Source organism: Argiope bruennichi, chromosome 10 (genome assembly GCF_947563725.1).
Source record: "Argiope bruennichi chromosome 10, qqArgBrue1.1, whole genome shotgun sequence".
NCBI lineage: Eukaryota > Metazoa > Arthropoda > Arachnida > Araneae > Araneidae > Argiope > Argiope bruennichi.
In genome coordinates, this window is record NC_079160.1 from 99,117,333 (window position 1) to 99,140,386 (window position 23,054).

The window sequence follows — 23,054 nt, forward strand, 5'->3', positions numbered from 1 at the left end:
TAAATACCATAAGTTTGTTTATATCTTTATTATTTTACGAGTTATTAAACATCAAAAGGGGTCCGGGACTTTATAAACACCCTGTATATCTGTTTTGTGTACTTATATTTCAGACGAAAGGTTTTGCAAAACTTTTCGGCGAAAGGCTATTTCAATTTCATATTTGTGACAATATTTTACGGACTTTATTTGTACAGCGTGATATAGAGGTTTTCAAGTGGTAATTTTAGTTTGAGTATCGGTAATGAATATACCTCAGCAGCTGCAAGTTAGTTCAGTTATTCCTGTGTGTGTGTGTGCGTGTGTGTGTGTGTGTGTGTGTGTGCGTGGACGAAAAGTCGCAGCAGCACTATAATTTATAGTGCTGATTAACAGATATAGATGCATTATGTATACCTCCTGTTCGCTGAAAGATGCACATACAGTTACAGATGACGTTAACAAGGTGTGGAAATTGTCACCTAAGAAGGATTCTCAGATATTGAATGAGATTTCCTCAAGTTCAACCTTACGATACAAAGAAAGTTATTGCAAAAATTTAAATCCTATTTTATTTTCCTAAGCCATGTAATTAACTTTTTGACTGGAATTCGTCTTATTTTGAAACAGAAGAGAAGCATTGAACTCCATATTTCAAAATGGAATGCTATTTCCATTTCTGTCCAGGAAAGTTCCATGATGAGATTCGTTCAAGTTGGAGAAAGTCTTTAGCATGGCAGAAATGCTCTCGGAGGGCTCCAACGTCGCCTGGTCGGTGCCCATGTCCGTCTTCACCCAGCCGGGACACATGTTCACCACCAGGATACCTTGGCCCTTGATTGTGAGGGCAATCACTCGCATGGCCATATTTAGAGCAGTCTAAGGGGAAAAAAATCAAAATTCGTATCAGATTATTTTGTAAGGTGATGATTAACAATAATTATAACATTAAGATTAGAAACAATTATAGAGTTATAGATTAGAAACAATTATAGAATTATAGATTAGAAACAATTATAGAATTTCGTACAAGCACAAGAAAATTGCTAAAAAATTGTATAACACATTTTCTTACATTTTCAGAAAACATCTAACCAAAACCAACAGGAGTGGTATCTCCAAACCTTACTCGAACACTCTTGTAATATCGTAGAGAGAGCCTTGGTGAAGGGTTAATCACACACTAAAATGCAGCTTAATCTTTCAATCACAAATTAAATGTTTACAGTTTCAGTGCAAATGACGCGACGCAGTAATGTATCATAAGGAAATAAAATATGCTTCATATCTTTAATTTTAAATACAAATTTAAAAATCTATGCTTCCTGGAAAATATTTTACAATTTTATATCATGAATTACAGAATATAACTTCAAAATAGCACTGTCAATGAACTTGTAAAAAAACTTATGTAATCTTTCCTTTAAGTTATTATTTCTACAAATTTTTAATACTTTTGGACCAATAAATTGCAAAATTATTATTTATTTATTTAATCATTACTTTCATTGTTAATTTGAGTACGACCTCTAAAACACGAACATCTGATATGTTTTTTCCTCTTTGCTAGCTCATATCCAGGCATCGAAAAGTGTTTTAAGTCAGCATTTATGTAGATTCATATCTTTGAGACGTTTTGTGAAAAATTTCTGAAATTTTGCACATGACCTTATTAGAGGATGGGGCACAATTTACTTACTGGGAATTTTTTGTACGGGGTCCGTATAAAAATTTAAATTTTGCATTTTTTAAAGTTTAATCCCCTGGAAATTTTAATCGATTTCATAACATTTTACACCCTTTTTCATGCAACTTTGTAATTTACATTATATGTCTATAATCAATATTTAAGGAAAAAAAGCCGCGATCGAGGTTTTTGAGACAACTTTTATATCTCTATACTAGATTAATTAATTCGGATAACAATTTAAATTCTGAAAATTTAAAAATTTATTATGAATAAAAAATAAATTATAAATTATTCGTCTTGTAAACTACACAGATATTAAACAGAATCTTTCGTCTTGAATTTTCAACTGTTGAAAACATTAGCAAAATTGTATATTGATAAAAAAAAATGAAAATGGTTTGAATTTCAAAATAGAAATGTAATTTATTGTCCGGAATTCGTCAAAATACACTCATGTCCAAAATTAAGCTCACAAACATAAAATATGCGAAAAATGAAAAACTATTCACAGTGGTCACGAAATTTGGCACAGAGGTACGCTACAATGGAAGAAAGAACATAGACACATAACAACATGGAAAAGATTTTAATTGGGGATTAAGAAACAGGGTATATCAAAAAGTGTTACATTATGAATCAGAGATAAAGCATTTATCTCGGGAAAAGCCTGTCTTATATGGAGTGCGACCACCGTGCACTGCTGTACAGGTTTCATAACGAGCTTTCATACTGTTTATGAAGGTGTCAATAAATGCTTGGGGCAACAAAGCCCATTCTTCCAAAAGCGCGGCTTTTAACTCTTGGAGGGTATTAGGAGAGGGGTTACGCTGTGCAATGACTCTTCCGAAACCGTCCCAAACATGTTCAATAGGACTGAGATCCGGAGACCTCGGGGGCCTGTCCATGCGTCGAATATCCTCTTCCTCAAGAAAATCATCAAAGATCTGGGCTATGTGTGAAAGCGCGGTTTCATCCATAAACATGAAGTCTGGGCCAAAAGCCCCCCGGAACAACCTCACATAGGTTTCAAGGATCTCATCCCTATAGCGATGTGCATTGACAGTACCAGCATCGAAGACGTGCAGTGGTGTACGACTGCCCAACATTATGCTACCCCAGACAAGGATTCCTCTGCCACCAAATCTGTCGATTTCTTTTACGTAGGAGGGATGATATCGAGCTCCTCGCTCTCTCCAGATGAAGATTCGACGAGTGTCACTCTGTGTGGTAAATCTCGACTCATCACTGAAAAGAACACGCCCCCATTCTTGCTGTGCCCAAGATTGATGTGTTCGACACCACAAGAACCGGGCTTTTCTGTTGGATGCAGTCAAATGGACGCACTCAACTGGTCGCCGGGCATAAAGGGCCCTCTCTGCTAGACGTCTGTATACTGTTTGTCTGGAAATTCTTATTCCAGACGCAGCAGCAAGGTCACGAGCAAGTTGAGGAGCCGTTGTCTGCCTATGCCGTCGTGCGCTTAATGCCAAATTGCGATCCTGTATTAGAGGGGTCGTTGCTCTGTGACGGCCTTGGCCAGCCTTCCTGGTTACAGTACCACTTGTTTAGAATTGATTCCACAACCTGAATACCACTTTTGGTGCCACTTGTAACCATCGAGCCACCTCCGCTTGAGACATCCCAGCTTTAAGCCTGCCAACGGCTCTCCATCTCAAGGAATCGTCTAAACGATTATGAGAACTCATTTTCACTGGAAACAGGTTAAATTTTTTGTATTAATACAATATTCACAAAATTGCAGATACAAATCCCAAATGCCTAAACGGTCCAATTTCAGTAGTTCTTCAAAAACTAATGCTAAACAATATTTTTTCCCACAACAAAGGTTAATATCGTGTTACCGGTCCTTCACAATACATAAAATATAATTTGTTTAAATTTTATTGGTATCCATTTAGAATTACTCTGAAAAACATTTTTTTGACCTTAATTTTGGACATAAGTGTAAATAAATGAATAAATTTAAAAGACTACCAAAATTCAGGGAAAATGTGTACGACTATTAAATTGATATCAATTAAAAAGTCAAATTTTTGCGTTTTAGAATGTGCAAAATTCATTTTCGTGCAATAGTAATTTTATAAGTGTTTCCCACCTTCCAAAGTAAATATGTGCCAAATTTGGCAGCTTTAGGTCAAATAGCCAAAACACTAGCACGTAGAAAGTCTCTCCACTATTGGTAAAGATGTTGACTTCAAATATTTAGTTAACATAATAGTACTGTACCAAACACACGCATACATACGCACGCACACACTCACGCACACAAAGTCTCTCCTTCAATATTAGTCAAGAAGCAGTCTTCAAATATTTAGTTATCTTACTAGTCCTGTAGCAAACACACACACACAACAAGCAAGCACGTACGCAGAAAGTCTCCCTTTGATTTTTAGGAGCGAAGCCATTTTCACATATTTAGTTACCTTACTAGTCCTGTAACTAAGGACATTGAGCCATTCTTTAGAATGTGAATCAGTGAGTTCAGTGATCGATCCCATCAAGGATGATATGTTGACGACTGCTGATCTGGAAACTTTCATGCCAGAGGTATCCCGAGCTGCTGATTTTTGCAGAAGAGGAAGCATTGTCTAAAATAACAAAAGAATTAGGAATAAAAATAAAGAGTTTTCATAAAAATCTCTAGGATTGCAATATCGGACCAAAAGTTCAATACCGGTATTCGGTATTTTTTAAATCTTAATACCGGGATACCGGTTTTAATACCGGTATTAGGAATTTTAGAAACAGAAAGAAAACGCGGGTGTTTCTTTGTTTTATTTGCCAATTTTATTAGAGAGTGTAAATATTACAAAAAATAATTTGTAACTTATAAATTATAACAGTATATAAAGAACCACAAAAAAGTAAAGGAACATCTTATTTATTTAAAATAGAAATAAGTGTAAATATCACTATATATTCTGTGGTACTGTTACACATTTTTGAAATGTGATCTTAAAAAACATAATGCACCTATTATACTGTCATTAAGCCTGGACCGTAATTTTGTACAAAAATGACCAGCTACCGAAAACGCTCTTTCGTCATCTACGCTAGTGGGTGGTACTTTTAGCAACGCGCGATATACTTTTTCCAAGGATTTACCTCTAAATTCCTCATATTCAAATAAATCGATTTCTCGTCGGATGGTTTTGGATATTGCTTATTTCTGTATTGTATTTTGGTTTGCTGAATTTTTTTTATTTATCGCTTATTCAAATTTTTGTTCAAGAGACAATTCCTTTTCACTATCGACATTATTGTCATCATGATCTTCGATTATTGTTCCGAATTCTTCTGAATGTGGATAGGTTTGTGGGTAAGAATTTTTAACAAAGTTTTTTATAAACTTGATCAGATTTGAATTGGTTAGTCCCTTTTCTTCTTTTTCATTTTCATTTTTAAAATAATTCTAATTATGTAAATAACGTAAGACATTTTCAATTTCTGTATGCCTTTCTTCTGTGCGATTTTTCAATGTAATATATAATTTCTCGGATAGTGATGTGTGTAGTTCTTTCAGTGACTGCAACATGAAATTTAAATTATAGGAAGCAATTCTTGATGGGATAATAATTCATCCTCATTAGCAATATCTTCTTCAATAATTAAATTGTCATTATCTTCATTGTCAATATCACTCTCTTCAAAGTCGGAATCCGGAGTTTCTGTATCCACAGTATTTGGATCCTTCTGTTCTTTATTTTTTTGGTATAATACATCTATTTCACCCAATTGAATTCCATGAGCATAGCACAATTGCAGATTTGCATCACCCAACTTTCCAACTTTTTTCATAACTGTTCCTCCAACAGTCGTTATGGATTTAATATCTTCTTTCAGGGATAATCCAAGTTTCGCTAATTTAGATTTAAGCACTTTCACACATCATTGGCGATCACTGAACATATAGTGGAGACAATTTAAAAAATTTCTGGTAAATACCGAAAAAAAAACGGTATTTAAACTTGTGAATACCGGTATTACATAATTGTACAAATGGCTCAAAACACCGATATTCGGTATCCCGGTATACCAGTAATGCAATCCCTAATTGCAACAAATACTGTAGTTACATATATTCAAAATAATTATATTTCGTTTATCGTAACATTTGCCAACATTGTACTACGATCATACAACAAAACCAGTGCATATGGTCTCCCCGAAACTTTATCGCATATACTCTGATAAATTTGTTGTTCCAGAGAACACCTTGCATAGCAATGGCATACAATAGTTACGAAATTCTAAACGTTGACGTTTAACTTTACTTTTAAACTTTTGCGTTAAACTTCGGCATTTTTACTGAATCTGTCGTTTAATCTTTGGCAAATGATTTAACGATTAATCCCTGGCATGCTGTTAATAGTTCCGAAAATCGAATTCGTGTTTTAGATGAGTTTTTCTCAATCGATGAAACAAAAATCTGACTCAAAACTACAACTGTAGTCCCAAAATCGAATACCAAATTTGATATATTTTAGTCATTGCGTCTTTGATTTATCGCGTCTATATGATTATAAAATTACAGTCCGTCAGACGGTCAATCCCTTGCTGTATTTGGCTCAAAATTTGATAAGTGTTTAGACTGTAGATGTTAATTCTCTGCAGTTTATCTATCTAGTTCTCTTTGTTCTGTGCAGAGTTTATCTATCTAGTTCTCTTTGTTCTGTGCAGAGTTTATCTATCTAGTTCTCTTTGTTTTGTAGTTATCGTATTAAATTATATTCGGACAGCTGGACAGACAGATAAAAAAGAATTAACAGAATTAACGGATAAAACAGAATAAAAGAGTAAAAAAATTCTTTTGCGCACATCCTATATTCATAATTTGGTTTTAAAAATATTTCCTTCCAGATAATCTTGATTTAATTCCCAAGAGCATTTCTTTTCTGCTGTTATGTCCCCTTATTTCTGTTCAAAATACCATTAATACGTGCCCACATATTTTGACTATATATTATTGAATCAGTTTGTTTAAGGAAAACATGGAAGTATTATGTTTTCATTCGGGACACATGAGTTGAAAATACAATCATAGGGAACATCAGAAACTGCTCAGTATTCATTTCTCTATGTTTTTGAAAAATGTTCCTTCCTTTTACTTTCTCGTATACGTAATATAGAGAAAGTATAGTAATCGTCAAAAAATTCGGACACGAGATTTTGACAAATATCCAAGTTTCAGACTTCCATGAGATCGAAAAACACATTTTTTAGAACATGTCCCTCACTCCTTCCTCTCTGTGACAAAGATAACTCAAAAACGCTTTGAGCTAGACGGCTGAAATGTGGTATATGTTCTTTACATCAAATTTACAGATTTCTATCAAATTTTGAGCAAATTCTGTGCAGAGAAAGTCCGACTGTTCGAATGTAAATTAACACGTTAAATACAAAATGAAGAGAGCTAGCTAGATGAAATTCAGTACACCGATTTAACTTCGATAGTGTAGATACCAATCAAGCTTTGAACCAAATACAATAAGGATTTAATTGTCTATCAATCTGTCCTTTCGGAAACATATAAAGGTGTGATTCAAAAACGCAATGACTTCAAATATATTAAATTTGGCATGGGATTTTGTGACTACAAGTGCAGTTTCAAGTCGAATTTTATTTTCGATTGGTTCAGAAAAACGCGTCTAAAACACAAATTCGATGTTTGGATATTTTTAAGCACAAGGAAAGAGTTAATCGCCAAAATATCGCCAAGGATGACACGATAGATTCAATAAAAATCTCAATTCATGCCAAAAGGTAATAATTCGTAACTATTGGACGCCAATGCTCTGTAAGGCTTTTCTGGCAAGACTAATTTATTAAAGAGTATGTGAGAACGTTTTGGAGAGACAACTCCCTCTGGTTGTTTTATATAATCAATTATTCAGATAAACAGTTATGTTTCCCAGACGAAAACATAACTAATATGGTTACTCATTCTTATCTCTGCAAGTTCTTTTTTTTTCTCTCTCTTTTCTTTAATACATCAACTCTTTTGTTCTGGGAATGTGGGGTAATAATGATTCAACAAATTTAAAGAACAATTGAAATACTTATGAATTCCATGTAAATTTTGCATCGAAATATAACGTTAATGAGAGAATGGCTTAATCCTAGGTTATTAGTTTAGAAATAACATAATTTGATTCGAAGAAGGCAACAGTCATAATGTTCAAATTTTTGTTCAAGAGACAATTCCTTTTCACTATCGACATGAGTGTCATCATGATCTTCGATCATGATGACACTCATGTCGATAATCATATAATCAATTATTCAGATAAACAGTTATGTTTCCCAGACGAAAACATAACTAATATGGTTACTCATTCTTATCTCTGTAAGTTCTTTTTTTTTCTCTCTCTTTTCTTTAATACATCAACTCTTTTGTTCTGGGAATGTGGGGTAATAATGATTCAACAAATTTAAAGAACAATTGAAATACTTATGAATTCCATGTAAATTTTGCATCGAAATATAACGTTAATGAGAGAATGGCTTAATCCTAGGTTATTAGTTTAGAAATAACATAATTTGATTCGAAGAAGGCAACAGTCATAATGTTACGATTGAGCCAAAGTGTTCATTGGTATGACGAAAGATACTGTTCGTTTCAATATCCCGAGATTACTACTCAGGGGAGGGGGAGGGTTCTCGGGATACTGAAGGGGGAATACTTACTATATATAACTAAGGGGTGGGATGCGAAAGGATGAGCACTTTTGCGGAGTTCTTCATTCTTTGATCTTGATTTTGTCCCATTAGGTACTTTTACGCTCATTTTTTTTTCATCCTTTCCCTTTACCAGGAAGACACTTTGACCAGAGAGCGCTTCGGACGGTATGTGCAAGTATACTCCAAAGGGTATGAGCAAGTACCTGTGGTGTCTTAATCGATGAAATTTTGTCTCTGGCCAAGATTTTGAAGGTCGAGGAGAATAGCAACGATATTGATGAAGGAAAACACAATCAGAACTGTCGAAGAACTTTTTGAACAGCATTCTGTGTTACAGCAAAAAGCTGAGCAGGAGATTTGGTCAGAAAAGGAAGAAATAATAAACCTAACAAAGTAGCAATCTTCCATTGAAATAAGGGAGATGCTACATTGTGTGTAAGCATCGGAAATTATTGTATCGTACGTTAAGATTCGTTACCATGATAAGGCAGTAGCTATACGTGCAACAAATTCATGCAAGGATAATTCTGCGTCTGATTTTCGATAAATTTTGATGCACTGCTAATGATAAATGTCTTTAGACAATTTTCTTGTAAAACAGCGTGCTTTATGAAGAATAAATGACGTTCTTTTTTTTGCTAGGGTATTTGTAAAGAAATGGGAAACGTTGTTCTATTTTTTTATAGATTCCTATGGAAATAATTGTTTTATTAACCTATGTTCGCATTGCTAGTAAGATTCGGGAACATATTTCGCCCGCTAAGTGAAACCTCATTGCATTTGAAAGAAAAAACAACTAGAATTAGAATCCCCTGTCCTTCACTATATTCATATATGATAATGCGTAGAATTGATTCTTATTTTAGATTCAATGAGATTTTTTTATCATTGGAGAACATGATGTTGTCTTGATTTCAGATTTTAAATCCACAAAAAACACAAGCAGAAAATTGGTGATTTATCGCTTTTGAGATATCAATTTTTCCGCTTTTAAGGTTATTAGAAAATAATGCAGAAAGTTGTCACATTTGGCGATTTATTGTCAAAAAAATTACAATTTGGCGCGAATATCCGCCATGTATTCGATTCTCTTGTTTCTCCAATAAAAGGCAGGGTCGCAAGAAGCTATCGCCCAAAGAAGCACAAAGAAGAAAACTGGAATCAGAGCTAAATAGAGAGGGGAGGTATCAAAAGGCACATATATATAAAATTATATAATTTTTTTTAGCCAGTAAAAAAAGTTTTGGAGCTCGAAGGAACGATTTTGAAATGGGGGAAAAAAAACCTATCATTTTTCGAAATATCCACCCATGCGTAATCTGATAGTCACGTGAGACTTTAAAAACGATTTAAACTGGTTTTTCACGTAAAAAAAATTCTGGCCTCGAGAAAAAATTCTTTAGAATTCGATTGATTTTGAGATGGTCAAAACCCAACGATTTTCTACAAGTTGGTGATTGCGATATATGAGTCATGTACGAACATCATGATTTGCTGTCGGATTGATACCATATGTCTTTAAACAATAATGTTCTTTCATGACAACTTAAAATTCGCGACAGCATATTTCAATTTTTTTGATATCTTATTCTTACCTTTAAAACCATGACGGGTCCAACTGCATTAGTGTTGAAATGAAACAGCATATCCTCCTCCGTTATTTCGGGAAAACCTAGGTATCTCGCGGTACCTGCATTGTTAATCAAAAGACTGAGCCCTTCGTCTCCAACTTTTTCTTCTATGATCTTTTTGGCCTTTTCAATGTCGTTACAGTTCGAAACATCTGTGAACAAAAATATGCAACTGTTTTATTTTCCAAATTTGGATATTCAACGTTACGATTTCTGCCTGATATTTTTTATTCAATATTAGTTTTAATGGATTTGAAAATTCCGAATAATAAACTTAACCTATAGATTGAAGGTAAAAATGAAGTGCTCTTCAGCTTTCTTGATAGATATAAATTTTGCCAAGCAAGATACCACACGAGTTTTGTTGGTTATCATAAGAGTTTATACGATTCAAATAAAAGCATGTCCCTAGTAGATAATAATAATAAAAAAGATACAATGAAAAGGGTTTATTTTTGCATATATATGATAATACAAAAAAAGTAAAAAGTTAAGGCTTCAAATAATTTAAATTTGTTACGATTTTGTAATCAAAAGTAAAAAAATGTGATAAACTTTTGTCTAAATCAATCGAAATGAAGGTGTCGAAATATTTACAATTTCGATAATACCTCTACCTATTACATCTACCTCGAGCTAAAGTATTCGTTCAATTATATATGCAGGTTTACATTAGTATCTTTACATATTTGTAATTTTTCTTTCCTGTGCAATAAGTCTCTTGGTAAAAAAGTTAGTTGTTGTTGTTGTTTGTTTCTTATGGCACTGGCCACTGACAAGCCCACTGTTACGAAGACAGCTGTTACGAAGACAGACCCACTGTTAAGCCTGAGGGGAACGTCTCATTTTTTATAGCAGCGCCAACTAGGGCCAAGAGTACGACTTTGCCACTCACGCATCACTCATTCGCTTGCACAACCCCTTTTTACAGGAGCGCACATTCACACATCTCACAGATAGAACAACAGAAGAACAACCATGCCCAAACCGGGACTCGAACCCGGGACGCCCAGATCACGGGGAAGACGCGCTACCCCTATGCCAGGACGCCGGCAAAAGTTAGTTATAGATAGGATGATGGGCCATGATCACCGCCTTGGGCGTCAAAAATGAAAGACTTAAAATATTCGAGAATCTTGGTGATATCTTTGTTCGGAATCGAGTTTTGATTATTATTATTCTAGACGCTTCTTTGCTCTTCATGGAAATTATAAAATGCCGAGAGACAAAGCTGACAATCAATCGTCAAGTGGGTAAGAGTCGAGTCGGGGAAAAGTGGTTGAAAGAAGTATCTCGTTGAAGAAGTTTTCTCTGGGCGTTTTGAACTATTATATTTGTTTAACACTGATTTTCTATTTACATAATGTTCTTCAATGCAAAAACTGTTCTTATGTATGCAGTGGTTGCGTTTTGGTACAATGTATTCAGTAGAATAAAATATCGTCATTTCTTATCGAACTAATTGGACTTTTCCATTGTACAGTCAACCGATGAATCCACACACTTAGATGACAATGTTTGATGGAGTACCCGCCCGAGAGGTGCTACCTCCGAACTTTGCTATTGATTAGGCATGGCTTAACATAAACTGACATGAGCTATTAACGTCAGCTAGTGATGGTGGTAGGAGAAGCACTGAACGGAATCTTCTGGAGAAATTTCGCTTGGCAGGTGAGGGAGAGTGGGAGTGATGTCGGAGCCAATAGGATAGCAGTATGTCCAGGGAGTAGGGGAGGGTGAGATATAAAGGTTTCCAGGGGAAGGTGAGGGATAAACTATTGTTCGTAAATAACCAATCAGGAAGCTGGGTAATTGCAGTGAGATGTCTTTAGTTTTGAGGGGATTTAGTCCATCAGAGCATTGAGAATTATAAGCTTTTTCTCTTACTTCTTGATCGTTTTCTTTGCGAGTTTTGCAGCTTCAATTAATTTTGTGAATTCTTTGAGTATTTCTTTGATTTCTTAGTATTTCCAAGGTTTCAAGAATGGAGGGGAAGTTTTCTATTGCAGTCAAAGTTGAGGTCATGTTCTGTTTTCGAGGTGGGGGGACCACTTAAGAATCTTGATTTCTCTGATGATTTCTGGTTATCTCTGCGTAGGAAGGTCTTCCGTTGATTGTTATCAATTTGGAGAATTATATACAACTTTTCCATGCAGCTAATCTACACACTACAAGTTGGAATGCTTTTATATAAACCCGCTGATTAGTGAATAAAATAGCATGGCTTACTCATTTGTATTAAGACAACTTGCGTTTCTTTGCAATTCTCTTGTATGTCTTTGAGATCCTGAAACAAAAAAAATTATTTAACTAACTAAGAAATAGTTTTAAATTAGAATATATTGTTATTAAAAATATATTTTCATGATTCTAATGAAAATTGTTTTGGAATCTGAGTGAGACAAAGTAATTCCTTTATCAATTCCAAACTTCCTAAGGCTTCCCTGAAAAAAGTCTACTGTGTTGCCTGGTTTAATTTTTTTTAATAATAAAGAGCTATTCTAATAACTTAATTGAATGATTAGTATCTATAGTCGAACGCCAATGGTTGAATCTGAACTTGTTTAGAAATTCTCTCTATTCGAATTTTCACTTTCATTCAAGGATGAAATTAGTAGAATATCTTTGTATGTATGGTGAGTATTTGTTTGTAAGCATTTATTTGCTGCAGGAAGCAATTAATAATAAATATTGCAATTTGTTATCTTTTTGGGGCGTATACCTTCGAAACATAACAAATTGAAGCAGTAATTGTAAGGACTAATTATATGATCGGCTGTTGAATTAATTATAATACTTTTTAAGATTTCGAAAGAAAATTACTTGTACATTCATTTAAAACGTTTCTTTTTTATTGATTAGTAGATTTATAACTAATTTGTTAACATATTGGCAATAATTGATATTAGAATCACTAATCACTGACCACTCCGCCCCGCAGGTAGAACACGGTTAAAACTGAAAAACCGGACCACGGCGACAGCAATACTGACGAGAACTGTGGTTGAATCCTAAGGGCCATCATTGGCCACATTACAACTCTTCCCTTGGGAAATACGTCCCGTCATCGATGGGAGTTAGCCAATCCCCACCAGGAGCGCGAGAACCAACCACCATACTGGAAACTCATCATCCTCATTTTTGAAGTGCCCCCTAGTGGGAGTAACTGGTATTAGAATAAAAAATTTTATTTCTAGCATGTATATTTGAATTAATATTAATTTTGTATTCATACAATATAAAATCAATTGCAAAATTCGAAATAATTTGCCTCTCTTTATGTAAAATGCTCTAGGACTAAGTAAAGTGATAACACCAACGCATGCTTTTTATATATTGTTACGAATCTGTGATGCTGCTTCTCAGCATAGTTGGTTCCATCATTAGAAAGACTGTTTTACAGTCCTCTGTATTGGACGGAGTCCGGGTGTCGCGTAGAAGGTCCCAGAGCTTGGCGACAAACTTGGCGACCATTTGGCGACTTTGGTGCCAAAATAGATTATACCCGAAACCTCGAGAATTTTCCCGATCCGTCCATTGGGAACCGAGATACGCCTCGGAAGTTCCTGATTGGTTGAGAGGTTTCTAGCCCCGCCTCATGAAACCTATAAAAGGAGGCAGTCTGCAGCTGCCGGGGTTGTAGTCGGAATCGACGGTAAACAACGGGTCTTCCAAAGATTAGCAGAGCAGCGACGGAGTCAAGCTAGTGCTGAACTAAGCAGTGCGCTACTGTCAGCACTAGGGTCTTGTTGTGTGCTGCTGTGTGCACGTCTCGGCTGAAGATAATTGTCTTCTCTATGCTGTATATAGTTGTCGTCTTTGTGCTGTCCTGTGTGTCGTAGTGTCAATAAACGTGTTGTGTATTCGTCTACTGAAAGGACTGATCGTTGTGTTGTGTTATGTTCATACCACACACAACCACTAAATACACACAAGTAAACGAACCCCACGGATTGATAGTGATAGAGGGAAATCCGTAACAATATGTTTTTGAAAATGTTATTAAAATCTGTATACACTGATCTTTTTCATTTTCATTTTAGCATTTGGATCGGTTTCTTAAACTTTTTCAAAGTGCAATCAATTTCTACTTTGAAAATTATTCACCAGCTAGTTTTCAGCTGTCCAACTTTAAGCTGCAGTATCACGAGAAAAATCAAGCGACTAAAACGTATATTTGCTCAGTTTAATTCTGAAAATTCTCCGGATAGTAAGTGAATAAATTCTGAATACAACCCCGCGGACATTCTGTTATCTTCAGCATCAGTACAAAGAAGAAACCATTCTGGTTCATGATCATGATTTAACAAAGAATTTCAACAGATACTCTAGAAGACAAACATTTCGCCTGATGATGGAGAAAAAAAACACAAAAATAAAAAATTTAAAAAAGATAATCAGAATTTAAAAAAAAATAAAAACACTTTTCCTGTTTATATTTTCAAAACAATTACAAACACATTCACACAGGGCCGGCCATTTGGGGGGTGCGACGAATGAGGGATTGAGGGAGCCCCAACATGATCAAGAACTAAAATAATATTCTGTCCGGTAATAGCGGGGGGGAAAAAAGAGAAGAAAAAGTTTAACTGGAATAATCGCGGCGCCGATGGGTTTTGAAATATAGGAAGTTTAAACATATATTGCAGCTGAGTGCAAGTGTGCAACATATTATAAACATAAAGTACGATTATTTACGTCACCTACTAGGTGAAATTGCATGTATTATTTTGATAATTCATACTATAAAATATTTAATATTGTTTAATCGCTTAAGGCACTTTCTATAGTAAGCATCGGAAAAGAAATTGTAAAAAATTGTCATTTTCCTAAAGAAATTAATAACCAAAAAAATCATGCATTGAATAAACAAGCAATAATAATATATGTTCGTATTTGTAATTTTATCATGTGAGAACATGATGTTATTTTTATTAGGGGATTTTGAAGCTCGAAATTGCGTAGGTAATGAATAAAGCATAAATGCCAATTTTCATCATCATCTTTTAATCGCACATACTTTTTTTTACCTGCTTTTACCAGCATTGCTTTATTATTACGTATGCTTCTTTGACAACAGATGCGTTTTTAAAAGGTTGGCGTAGAACTATGATATCATAGATGGAGTCAGTCGAGCTGAAAACTTTGTTTGCCAGCTAGAAAAATTGAAAATAAAAGTTTAAAAAAATGACATATATATATATTTGGTTGAAGCAGAGTGCAGGTTGAAGACATAGACGAGACGGTGTATTTTTAATTCCGTTTTATCCTCTCTCGGGACGCAAATATGATTATTTACATGAAGGCGCAGTGCGGCACAAAAGCAGAAGGCAAAAAAGGACGAACAAATGATCACTAGTCTTATATAATTGGATTTCTTGGATAGGATTTCTGGCCAGGCGTCAATTCAATGCACCTGGTGACCTTTGACACCTTTTCAAGGGCAACCGAAGATATCCGAAGAAGAAGAAGAAATTGGAATTGGATTACGAAATAAGAGAATATTTTAGAATGAAGTTAAGATGGGCTAAATGAAGATAAAATCTTCGAAATTAATTTGAATAAATTAAGAGCTTAAAATATCATATATATATATATATATATATATATATATATATATATATATATATATATAGAGAGAGAGAGAGAGAGAGAGAGAGAGAGAGAGAGAGAGATGGAGGGAGGGATAGAGACCGATGGAGAAGTCTCTTGATTGTTTCAAACCGGTTTAAACTGTTTAATGACTTAAATTAATTAAGACAAATAATGACTTAAAAATAATAATGTTCTCACACGAAAACTTGAAATTTGCGATTGTAGATTTCATTTTAATTTTTTCAAATTATTATTAATATTATTTTTACTTTGCAAAACCTCTAGGGTCCCAAATGGCTTCTTGCACCCAGATCCTTTCATAGAAAAGGCAGGCTCTGCATGCACACTTAATTTGGAAGATGAGTCCGACAATTCTTTTCGTCTCACTGAACAATCTCAACTTTTTCTCATTGAATCTTCATAACTTAAAACATGAACAAAAGAAAAAAAAATCTTGTATGAAATATTGAAAACAGTAATGAAAATGATTTAAGTTTCTTTCCAATAATCAATTGCAGAAAATTAGTCAAAAATATATTTTCATAAAATTGTCAAAATTAAAAAAAAATGCATGATAACTATCGTTAAATTGATACCATTAAATAGAATATTATTGAATTTTAATATGGTTGTAACAATCGTTTTCCAGCTGTAAAATTTTTGAGAATTATTGCTGAAAAACAAAATTAGACTAAATTTTTATTTAATTAAAATTTCTAAAACATCGCTCGAAGTTGTACACTCCAACCCTCCAAAGTGCATATATACCAAGTCTTGTCGCTTTAGGTAGGTCGCTTAACGGTATGTCGCGAAGAGCGCCAATGCTTACCCTTTCTTTTTCTCTCTCCCTCACACATACATTGTTCTTTACCATTAGTAAAGATCGCGAATTTAGCTTAGTTAGTTAAATTAACGTCTCGTTTTAAAGCAACACTAGGGATATTCGGGACCTCGTCATTTTGAACCGCTGTTAGATGATGAGGACGAGACTTGAGCTGCCACACACACCCTCTTTCCAAACTAGTGGTAGGATGTTTGGCCCTGACGGATTTAACGTGAATAGCTACGTTTTACAAATGCATTCTGTGAAAAACGCAACTAGGTTTTCTTTTAACTCGAAAGCTTTTCCATCTAATTTTAATTTGAGATTTGTATTTAGATTTGCGGCTAATTCTGGCTTTAAATAGTCAAAAATAAAACACACATTCGACTATTCCCTTTAATATAGGATACAGCTAAATAAGAAACATAACGTACACGAGATTATGGAAGGAGGTGGTTTCTTATCAACATTTAGAAATTTCACCGCCGGCGTCCTGGCATAGGGGTAGCGCGTCTTCCCCGTGATCTGGGCGTCCCGGGTTCGAGTCCCGGTTTGGGCATGGTTGTTCTTCTGTTGTTCTATCTGTGAGATGTGTGAATGTGCCCTCCTGTAAAAAGGGGTTGTGCAAGCGAATGAGTGATGCGTGAGTGGCAAAGTCGTACTCTTGGCCCTAGTTGGCGCTGCTATAAAAAATAAGAGACGTTCCCCCTCAGGCTTAAATCGCTGTCTTCGTAACAGCTTGCTTGTCAGTGGCAAGTGCCATAAGAAACAAACAAACAAACAAGAAATTTCATCAAAGCATTTATAGTTTTAAAATTTTACACGGCTGTAATGGTTTAGTTATATTAACGTCCTGTTTTTAAAGCCCGTTTTCCTAAGGTATTTTGGGACTGACCTCGTCATTTTGATCCGCGGTCAGATACTGATGGCGACACCTGAGCTGGCACCCTATTTCAGAACCTCCACACCACACCAGAGGTAGGGCATTTGGGCCCGACGTATTTACCGCGCCCCAGACCCGCTTACACGACAGTTCTTCGGTAGAACCGGGTATCCTCCGCTTACCACTACGCTAACTCGGTCCTACACGGCTATAATACTAGAAGCCCCAGATTAATCAGAACAGCCACGATTTTTTTTTCTTCATCCTGGTTTGATCTGTTTTATATAAAATATTTGCTAAATTGGAACATTTATTCTCGTATATGAAATAGAGAAAAAATATTGTAATTATCAAAAAAAAAAAAAAAAAATCGAACTCGATAATTTGACGAATCTCAACGTTTCAGTCCTCCGTCAAAACAAATTTTTGGAGTTACTTCTGTCTATCTGATAAAATGTCAACTGAAAAATGCTTTGAGCTAGACCAATGAAATTTTGCTTACGGTCTTTGAACCAAATCTGTAGATTATTTTGAAATCTTGAGCTTAATCCATTCCAAGGAAATCTGCCTGTCCGACTGTCCTGTTTAAGTTACCATAACTACAAAACGAAGAAATGTAAATGAATAAAATTTGGTGCACAGATTTGAAGTCTGAAATGCAGATATGTATCAAATTTGGACTCAAATGTGTCAAGGGGTTGAACGTTTGTCAATCTTAAATTAATTAAAATTTAATGTTAAATAAAATTTGGTAATTATTGTAAATTAAAGTTTGGTATGTGATTGTAATTCTGCAACAAATTTTTGTTTTCAATCTATCAGAAAAAAAAGACGTCCGAAATACATCTTCAAATTTAGCCGGGTACAAGCGAAAAATCGCCAAATAATGTATAATTCCTCCAAATTTCTTACGCCAAATTCGCGATTGGTTCACAATTGGCGACATTTGCGCCCGTCTAACGGAAGAGAACCAAATTATGTTATAAGATGCTTACTTGCAATTGAATTAAACATCGAAAAAGTTAGCACACATTCTAACAGCTTTAAGAAATTCAGTGCATTAAAGAGATAATTATATAACCTAAATTGCATGCTCACTAATGCTCACATAAACTAATGCTCACACAAACACAAAGATCAAACATATATTTACAATTTTAGTGAAGGCCAAATTTTATACTATAAAATAACATTTATTGTATTAAACAAGATTTAGTGGATACAAAAAACATTTTTTTTGCATACGATAAAAATTATTTACAAATAAAATTTGATTCAAAAATCATACACTAAAATTTAGATATACAGAAACATTAAGAAAAACAATTGCAAAATTTGATCTGAAATGCGACATATATTTATAATTATTTGTTACAAAATTTGGCAAATATGTACGATGGAAAAAATGCAAAATTTCAGCTATCATGCAACAGCTAGGTAAACTTTCAGTACACAGATTTCGCCAAAAAAATGGATAAAGATCTGCAATTTTGATATTAGAAATGCACGCCAAATTTCATTCCACTAGTTCTTTCATTTCAAGGCGCTGTTTAGTTATCATATTATTATCATATTCGAATATTTCCAAAACAGGTTTTTTTTCCTGATTTATGGGGAGTGGAAAAGCTAGAAATTATTCGAAATCCTGACCTCATGACCACGCTTGTGCCTACTGTGAGCCCCTCTTTTAATAGTAAGTCATTTTAATTTCAACTCCTTTTTAATTTAATTAAAATTTTAATGATTTATTTAATTTTAATGTTTTATATTAGTAATTTTGTAAAATACATATGCGCTTTTATTTATGTAATCGGCTAAAAAATAATTGAGGTAAATAATAAAAACATTTTAAATTAAGCATAATTATTGGTTAATGAATTTTGGGATGATTAGAATGATTTTTCATTATAAAACTTCATGTAAGAAAATTTAAAATGCTCTCGTCAAATATTATTCTTTATCAATATTTAACACAAACTAATTGAAACTTGGATCTAACACCAAGTTCACATATATTATATTGGTTCATTTTTCAGCCACATTCGTTTGTATGCTTTCTCACTAAAGTTAAAGGAAAAAAGAAGTTATACATTTCAGTTTTATTTGACGCACGCCCCCCCCCCCCAAAAAAAAAACACTTACTTGTATGGTGTTTTTATTCCTGTATGTGGCAAATACGAGACGCGGTGGCTTTGGCAGTTTTACTAATTGCTTCACAAATTCCAAACCAATTCCACGGTTTGCACCGGTGACCATGACACTTTCGGCTTCCATTTTTAAATCTAAAACGATCACTTTCTGCCTTCCAGATACGACTCGTTGCTCTTGGAACCTTAAATAAAACTCTTTCAATTGATAGAATCCTTTGTTTATACTCAGTAGAGGATAAGTGGATGTTAGCAGTATCAGACGTCAGATGTGATCATGACAGAAATTTGGATTGAACTGAAGCGAGGCCACCGCTGTTATGGCCTTGAATGACATTATTTCCTACAGATAAAAAATAGTAAAACATTGTTCTTACTATTAAATAGTTTTAACCTTTCGTTTTGGCATGTTCGTTTTTATTTCTTTCACTACAACAAGGCTAATTTGCGGTGGCTCAATAGGAATTTTTTTTTTATTTTCTCGTGTTCACAAGAGAAAGTATTGCAATAGTTGAAAAATTAGACCTCGAGAATTTACTAATCTCCGACTTACCTGAAAACGACAAAATAATTTTTTAAAATTATGTTCATCAATCTATCCGTCTATCTGTTTCTGAACACGATGGCGAAAAAAAAAAAAAAAAGAAACGTGATTAGATAGAGTAATAAAAATGTACTTCTTGGCATTAATAAATTTAAGTATTTTGCGAATCCAGAGCCCTCTAATTAATTGGCTAATTTTGTTTCATACAACTCACCATTTTTGATTTAGTTATACGTTAATGACTTATTATATTCTCATATATGAAGTGTACAAAGAGAGAATATTGTAATTTTCAAAAAAATTGATACTGAAATTTTGACTAATTTTCAAGCTTCAGAACATCTCTGAATAAAAAAACACCATATTCATGAAATCATGTCTACCTGTAAACATTGTAACTAAAAAACGCTTTGAGCTAGGCGGATGAAATGTGGTATATGAATTTCACATCAAATTGTTAGATTTCTGTCGAATTTTTAACGAAATCTATTCCAACGGAGTCTCTCTGTCCGGTTGTCTGAATGCAAGTCAGTAGGATTAACTATAAAACGAAAAGAACTCTATGAATAAAATTCGGTACACAGATTCAGTACATAAAATGTAGATGTGTCTCTAAATTGGAGCCAAATCCGTCGATGGATCGACCATCTGTTGTTTTGTACTATTACATTCCTGTAAACGCAGTAATTCAGACTTAAATGAATGAAACTTCATTCCCAGTTTTAGCATTATAAATTGTAAGTTCTCAGCATTTCTTTGAAGAAAATCGAAAATCAGCTATAGGATTGACCGTCAGTTGGTGTGTACTTCCCATATGTAAAAGCGAAAAACTCAGAAATGTTTTGACTTAAATGAACAAAATTTGATGTGTGGTTTTGATCGATCACAATTTTAGTTTCATGTCGAATTTTGTTTTCAATCGATCTGGAAAAAAAACGTCCAATATACATATTTGATTTTTTTTGGTACTTCTGTATTATATACAGAGCGGGAATTAATCGCCAGAAGGAAAATAATTCGCCGTCTTACGCTAGATTCAGGCCAAGCATATTCCAATATTCCAAATTCCAAACAAGTCCAATATACATATTTGATTTTTTGGTACTTGTGTAATACAGTGATGGCCAAAAATTGTGGACACTTTTGAAAATCGTTATGTTTTCTAACTTTGTATGCTTATAGAAAATATTATTTTCACAAAATGGCAATTCTTACATATCATTTTAAAGAGAATTTTATGCTGATTTCAATACAAAAAGAAAAATTCAAATATTTGCAATACAAAAAAGTTATTTCTTACATTAATATGAATAACAAAGACAGTCATGAAGTAGATTGCAATTTCTAACTTCCCAGACAGATCACTGTTCTTGTTCTGAAAACCAATCAAATATTAATAACTGCTAGCAGAAGCTGAAATAATATTTAAAGTTGGAACAAGTTATTATTTGTTTTTTTTTTCTGTAGAAGGAAGACTGCTTTTTTATGTAATCAAATTGGAAGTTGGAAATTTGTTTAACTTTTTAATATACATTTGGAATTTTTGTAAATATTTCTAATATTCAGTCAAGAAGCAATGCCATCAAATAAAAGAATATATTTTGACACCAAGAAAGAGAACTAAGATTATTATGTACATAAACGCTATTTTTCCTACGTATGTTGAAATCACAAGACAGGTGGTGGTTCAGTGACGACATCTGGAGTCAAAAAATTTGGTATTTATACATTTATAATTTTATTTTGGCGGTATTTCAAGATTGAAATTTAGAATTCTGTTTTCTTTACTATGCCAAAGCACATCAAATCACCGAATTGGCGCCAAGAAAAATCCAAATCAAACAAAACTATCGTTAACGGAACACAGAATAATCTGCTTATAACGTTTATGGAGGGTATAAAATGCAGACTTTATTTTCAACTTTTACAAATTTTGCTTATAAATATATTTTATAAAATATAAAATTGAAAAAGATATTAAATGAGTTACTTGCAAAAATAATTTTTATATCTTGAAAAAATGGCTAATGTTTCTATTTTGAGTTAGATTAGTGATTGAATGTGTGATTGTGATGTTATATAAAATTCGCGCCCACATGTGCGTGACGGCGCACTTGCTTTTATCTGTTTTGATTTAGAAATATAAAATTTTAGTTTGATGCGGTAACAAACGTCATATCTCAGGCTCTCAAAAATGACCTCTTGACATTTTATGTAATTATTTTTCATGGACTAACAGAAAATATTTCCTTTAAATGAGAGAAAATTTTTCTAAATTATTTTCCACCATAACTAATACGTGTTGATTTATGCATATTGTAGTTATTCACATGAATTTCTAACTATTATTGAATGTCCATCCAGTTATTGATTTATTGAAAAAAGATATTCTTAGTATAATGTAATGGATTCCTTTTCTTTGACAGATTTAAAACTTTCTCTTTACTTGAAATGGAGGCTCTTTCAACAACTGCAGTATAGCTTTTTCTTCGACAATTTCATTCGCAACCGGTTCCCGCCCTCTTCCTGGCAGCACAACCTTAGTCTTTTAAAATTTCATAATCCTCTTCTTCAGACTTTGCTTCGACATGGGTTCCTTTTTACAATTTCTTTAAACGGCGATATTTACACAGTGCAGCTGAGCTATTGCTGCCGTGTGGTGCAATGAAGAAGCAAAAATAAACTCACGTACAACTTAAAACATTTTGTTATTGAACTTAGAAGTTGTGTGACAATTCAACTCTGTTTGGTTTAGCTTTGATATACAGTCATTTGGCGCCTTGCGAGGTTGGCAATTTTTCGGTGGCGCTTTTGCTACCGTTACGCTATGGCTGCCATTCGAGCCACATTCGGCCATTTTGCAAAAATTTGGCGATAAACTATTTTTTTGTCGAAAATGACTGTATATCAAAGCTGTTCCCTCTGTTTTGTTGATTTACTTTTGTTCGCGAGATTTGAAATATGCATTGTCTTTACTTCTGTTAATCTTCGATCGTTATATTTAATGCCATGTAAAATTTATTTGTTTATGTTATCTTACTTTTGATTTATTTATTTTAA

The 23,054-nt window shown here is 33.9% G+C and overlaps 1 protein-coding gene across 1 annotated transcript; it reads right to left on the minus strand.

The window, feature by feature from the left end:
• Positions 1 to 551: 551 nt before the first annotated feature.
• On the minus strand, positions 552 to 19,728 carry LOC129988949 (C-factor-like). Its single transcript, XM_056097244.1, has 5 exons — positions 19,446 to 19,728; positions 12,232 to 12,289; positions 9,967 to 10,154; positions 4,114 to 4,278; positions 552 to 858 (listed from the first exon to the last, which is right to left on the minus strand). The coding sequence occupies exons 1-5, from the start codon at positions 19,575 to 19,577 to the stop codon at positions 634 to 636; spliced, it is 768 nt and encodes a 255-aa protein (XP_055953219.1). The 5' UTR covers positions 19,578 to 19,728; the 3' UTR covers positions 552 to 633.
• Positions 19,729 to 23,054: the final 3,326 nt, after the last annotated feature.

Excerpts from the sequence above, each read along its gene's own strand:
- LOC129988949 (XM_056097244.1), bottom strand. The coding sequence starts at position 19,577 with ATGGAAGCCGAAAGTGTCATGGTCACCGGTGCAAACCGTGGAATTGGT. Across the intron at positions 4,279-9,966 it reads GACCCGTCATGGTTTTAAAG|ACAATGCTTCCTCTTCTGCA; the intron begins GTAAGAATAAGA and ends TTGTTATTTTAG. Across the intron at positions 859-4,113 it reads TTAGTTACAGGACTAGTAAG|ACTGCTCTAAATATGGCCAT; the intron begins GTAACTAAATAT and ends TTTTCCCCTTAG.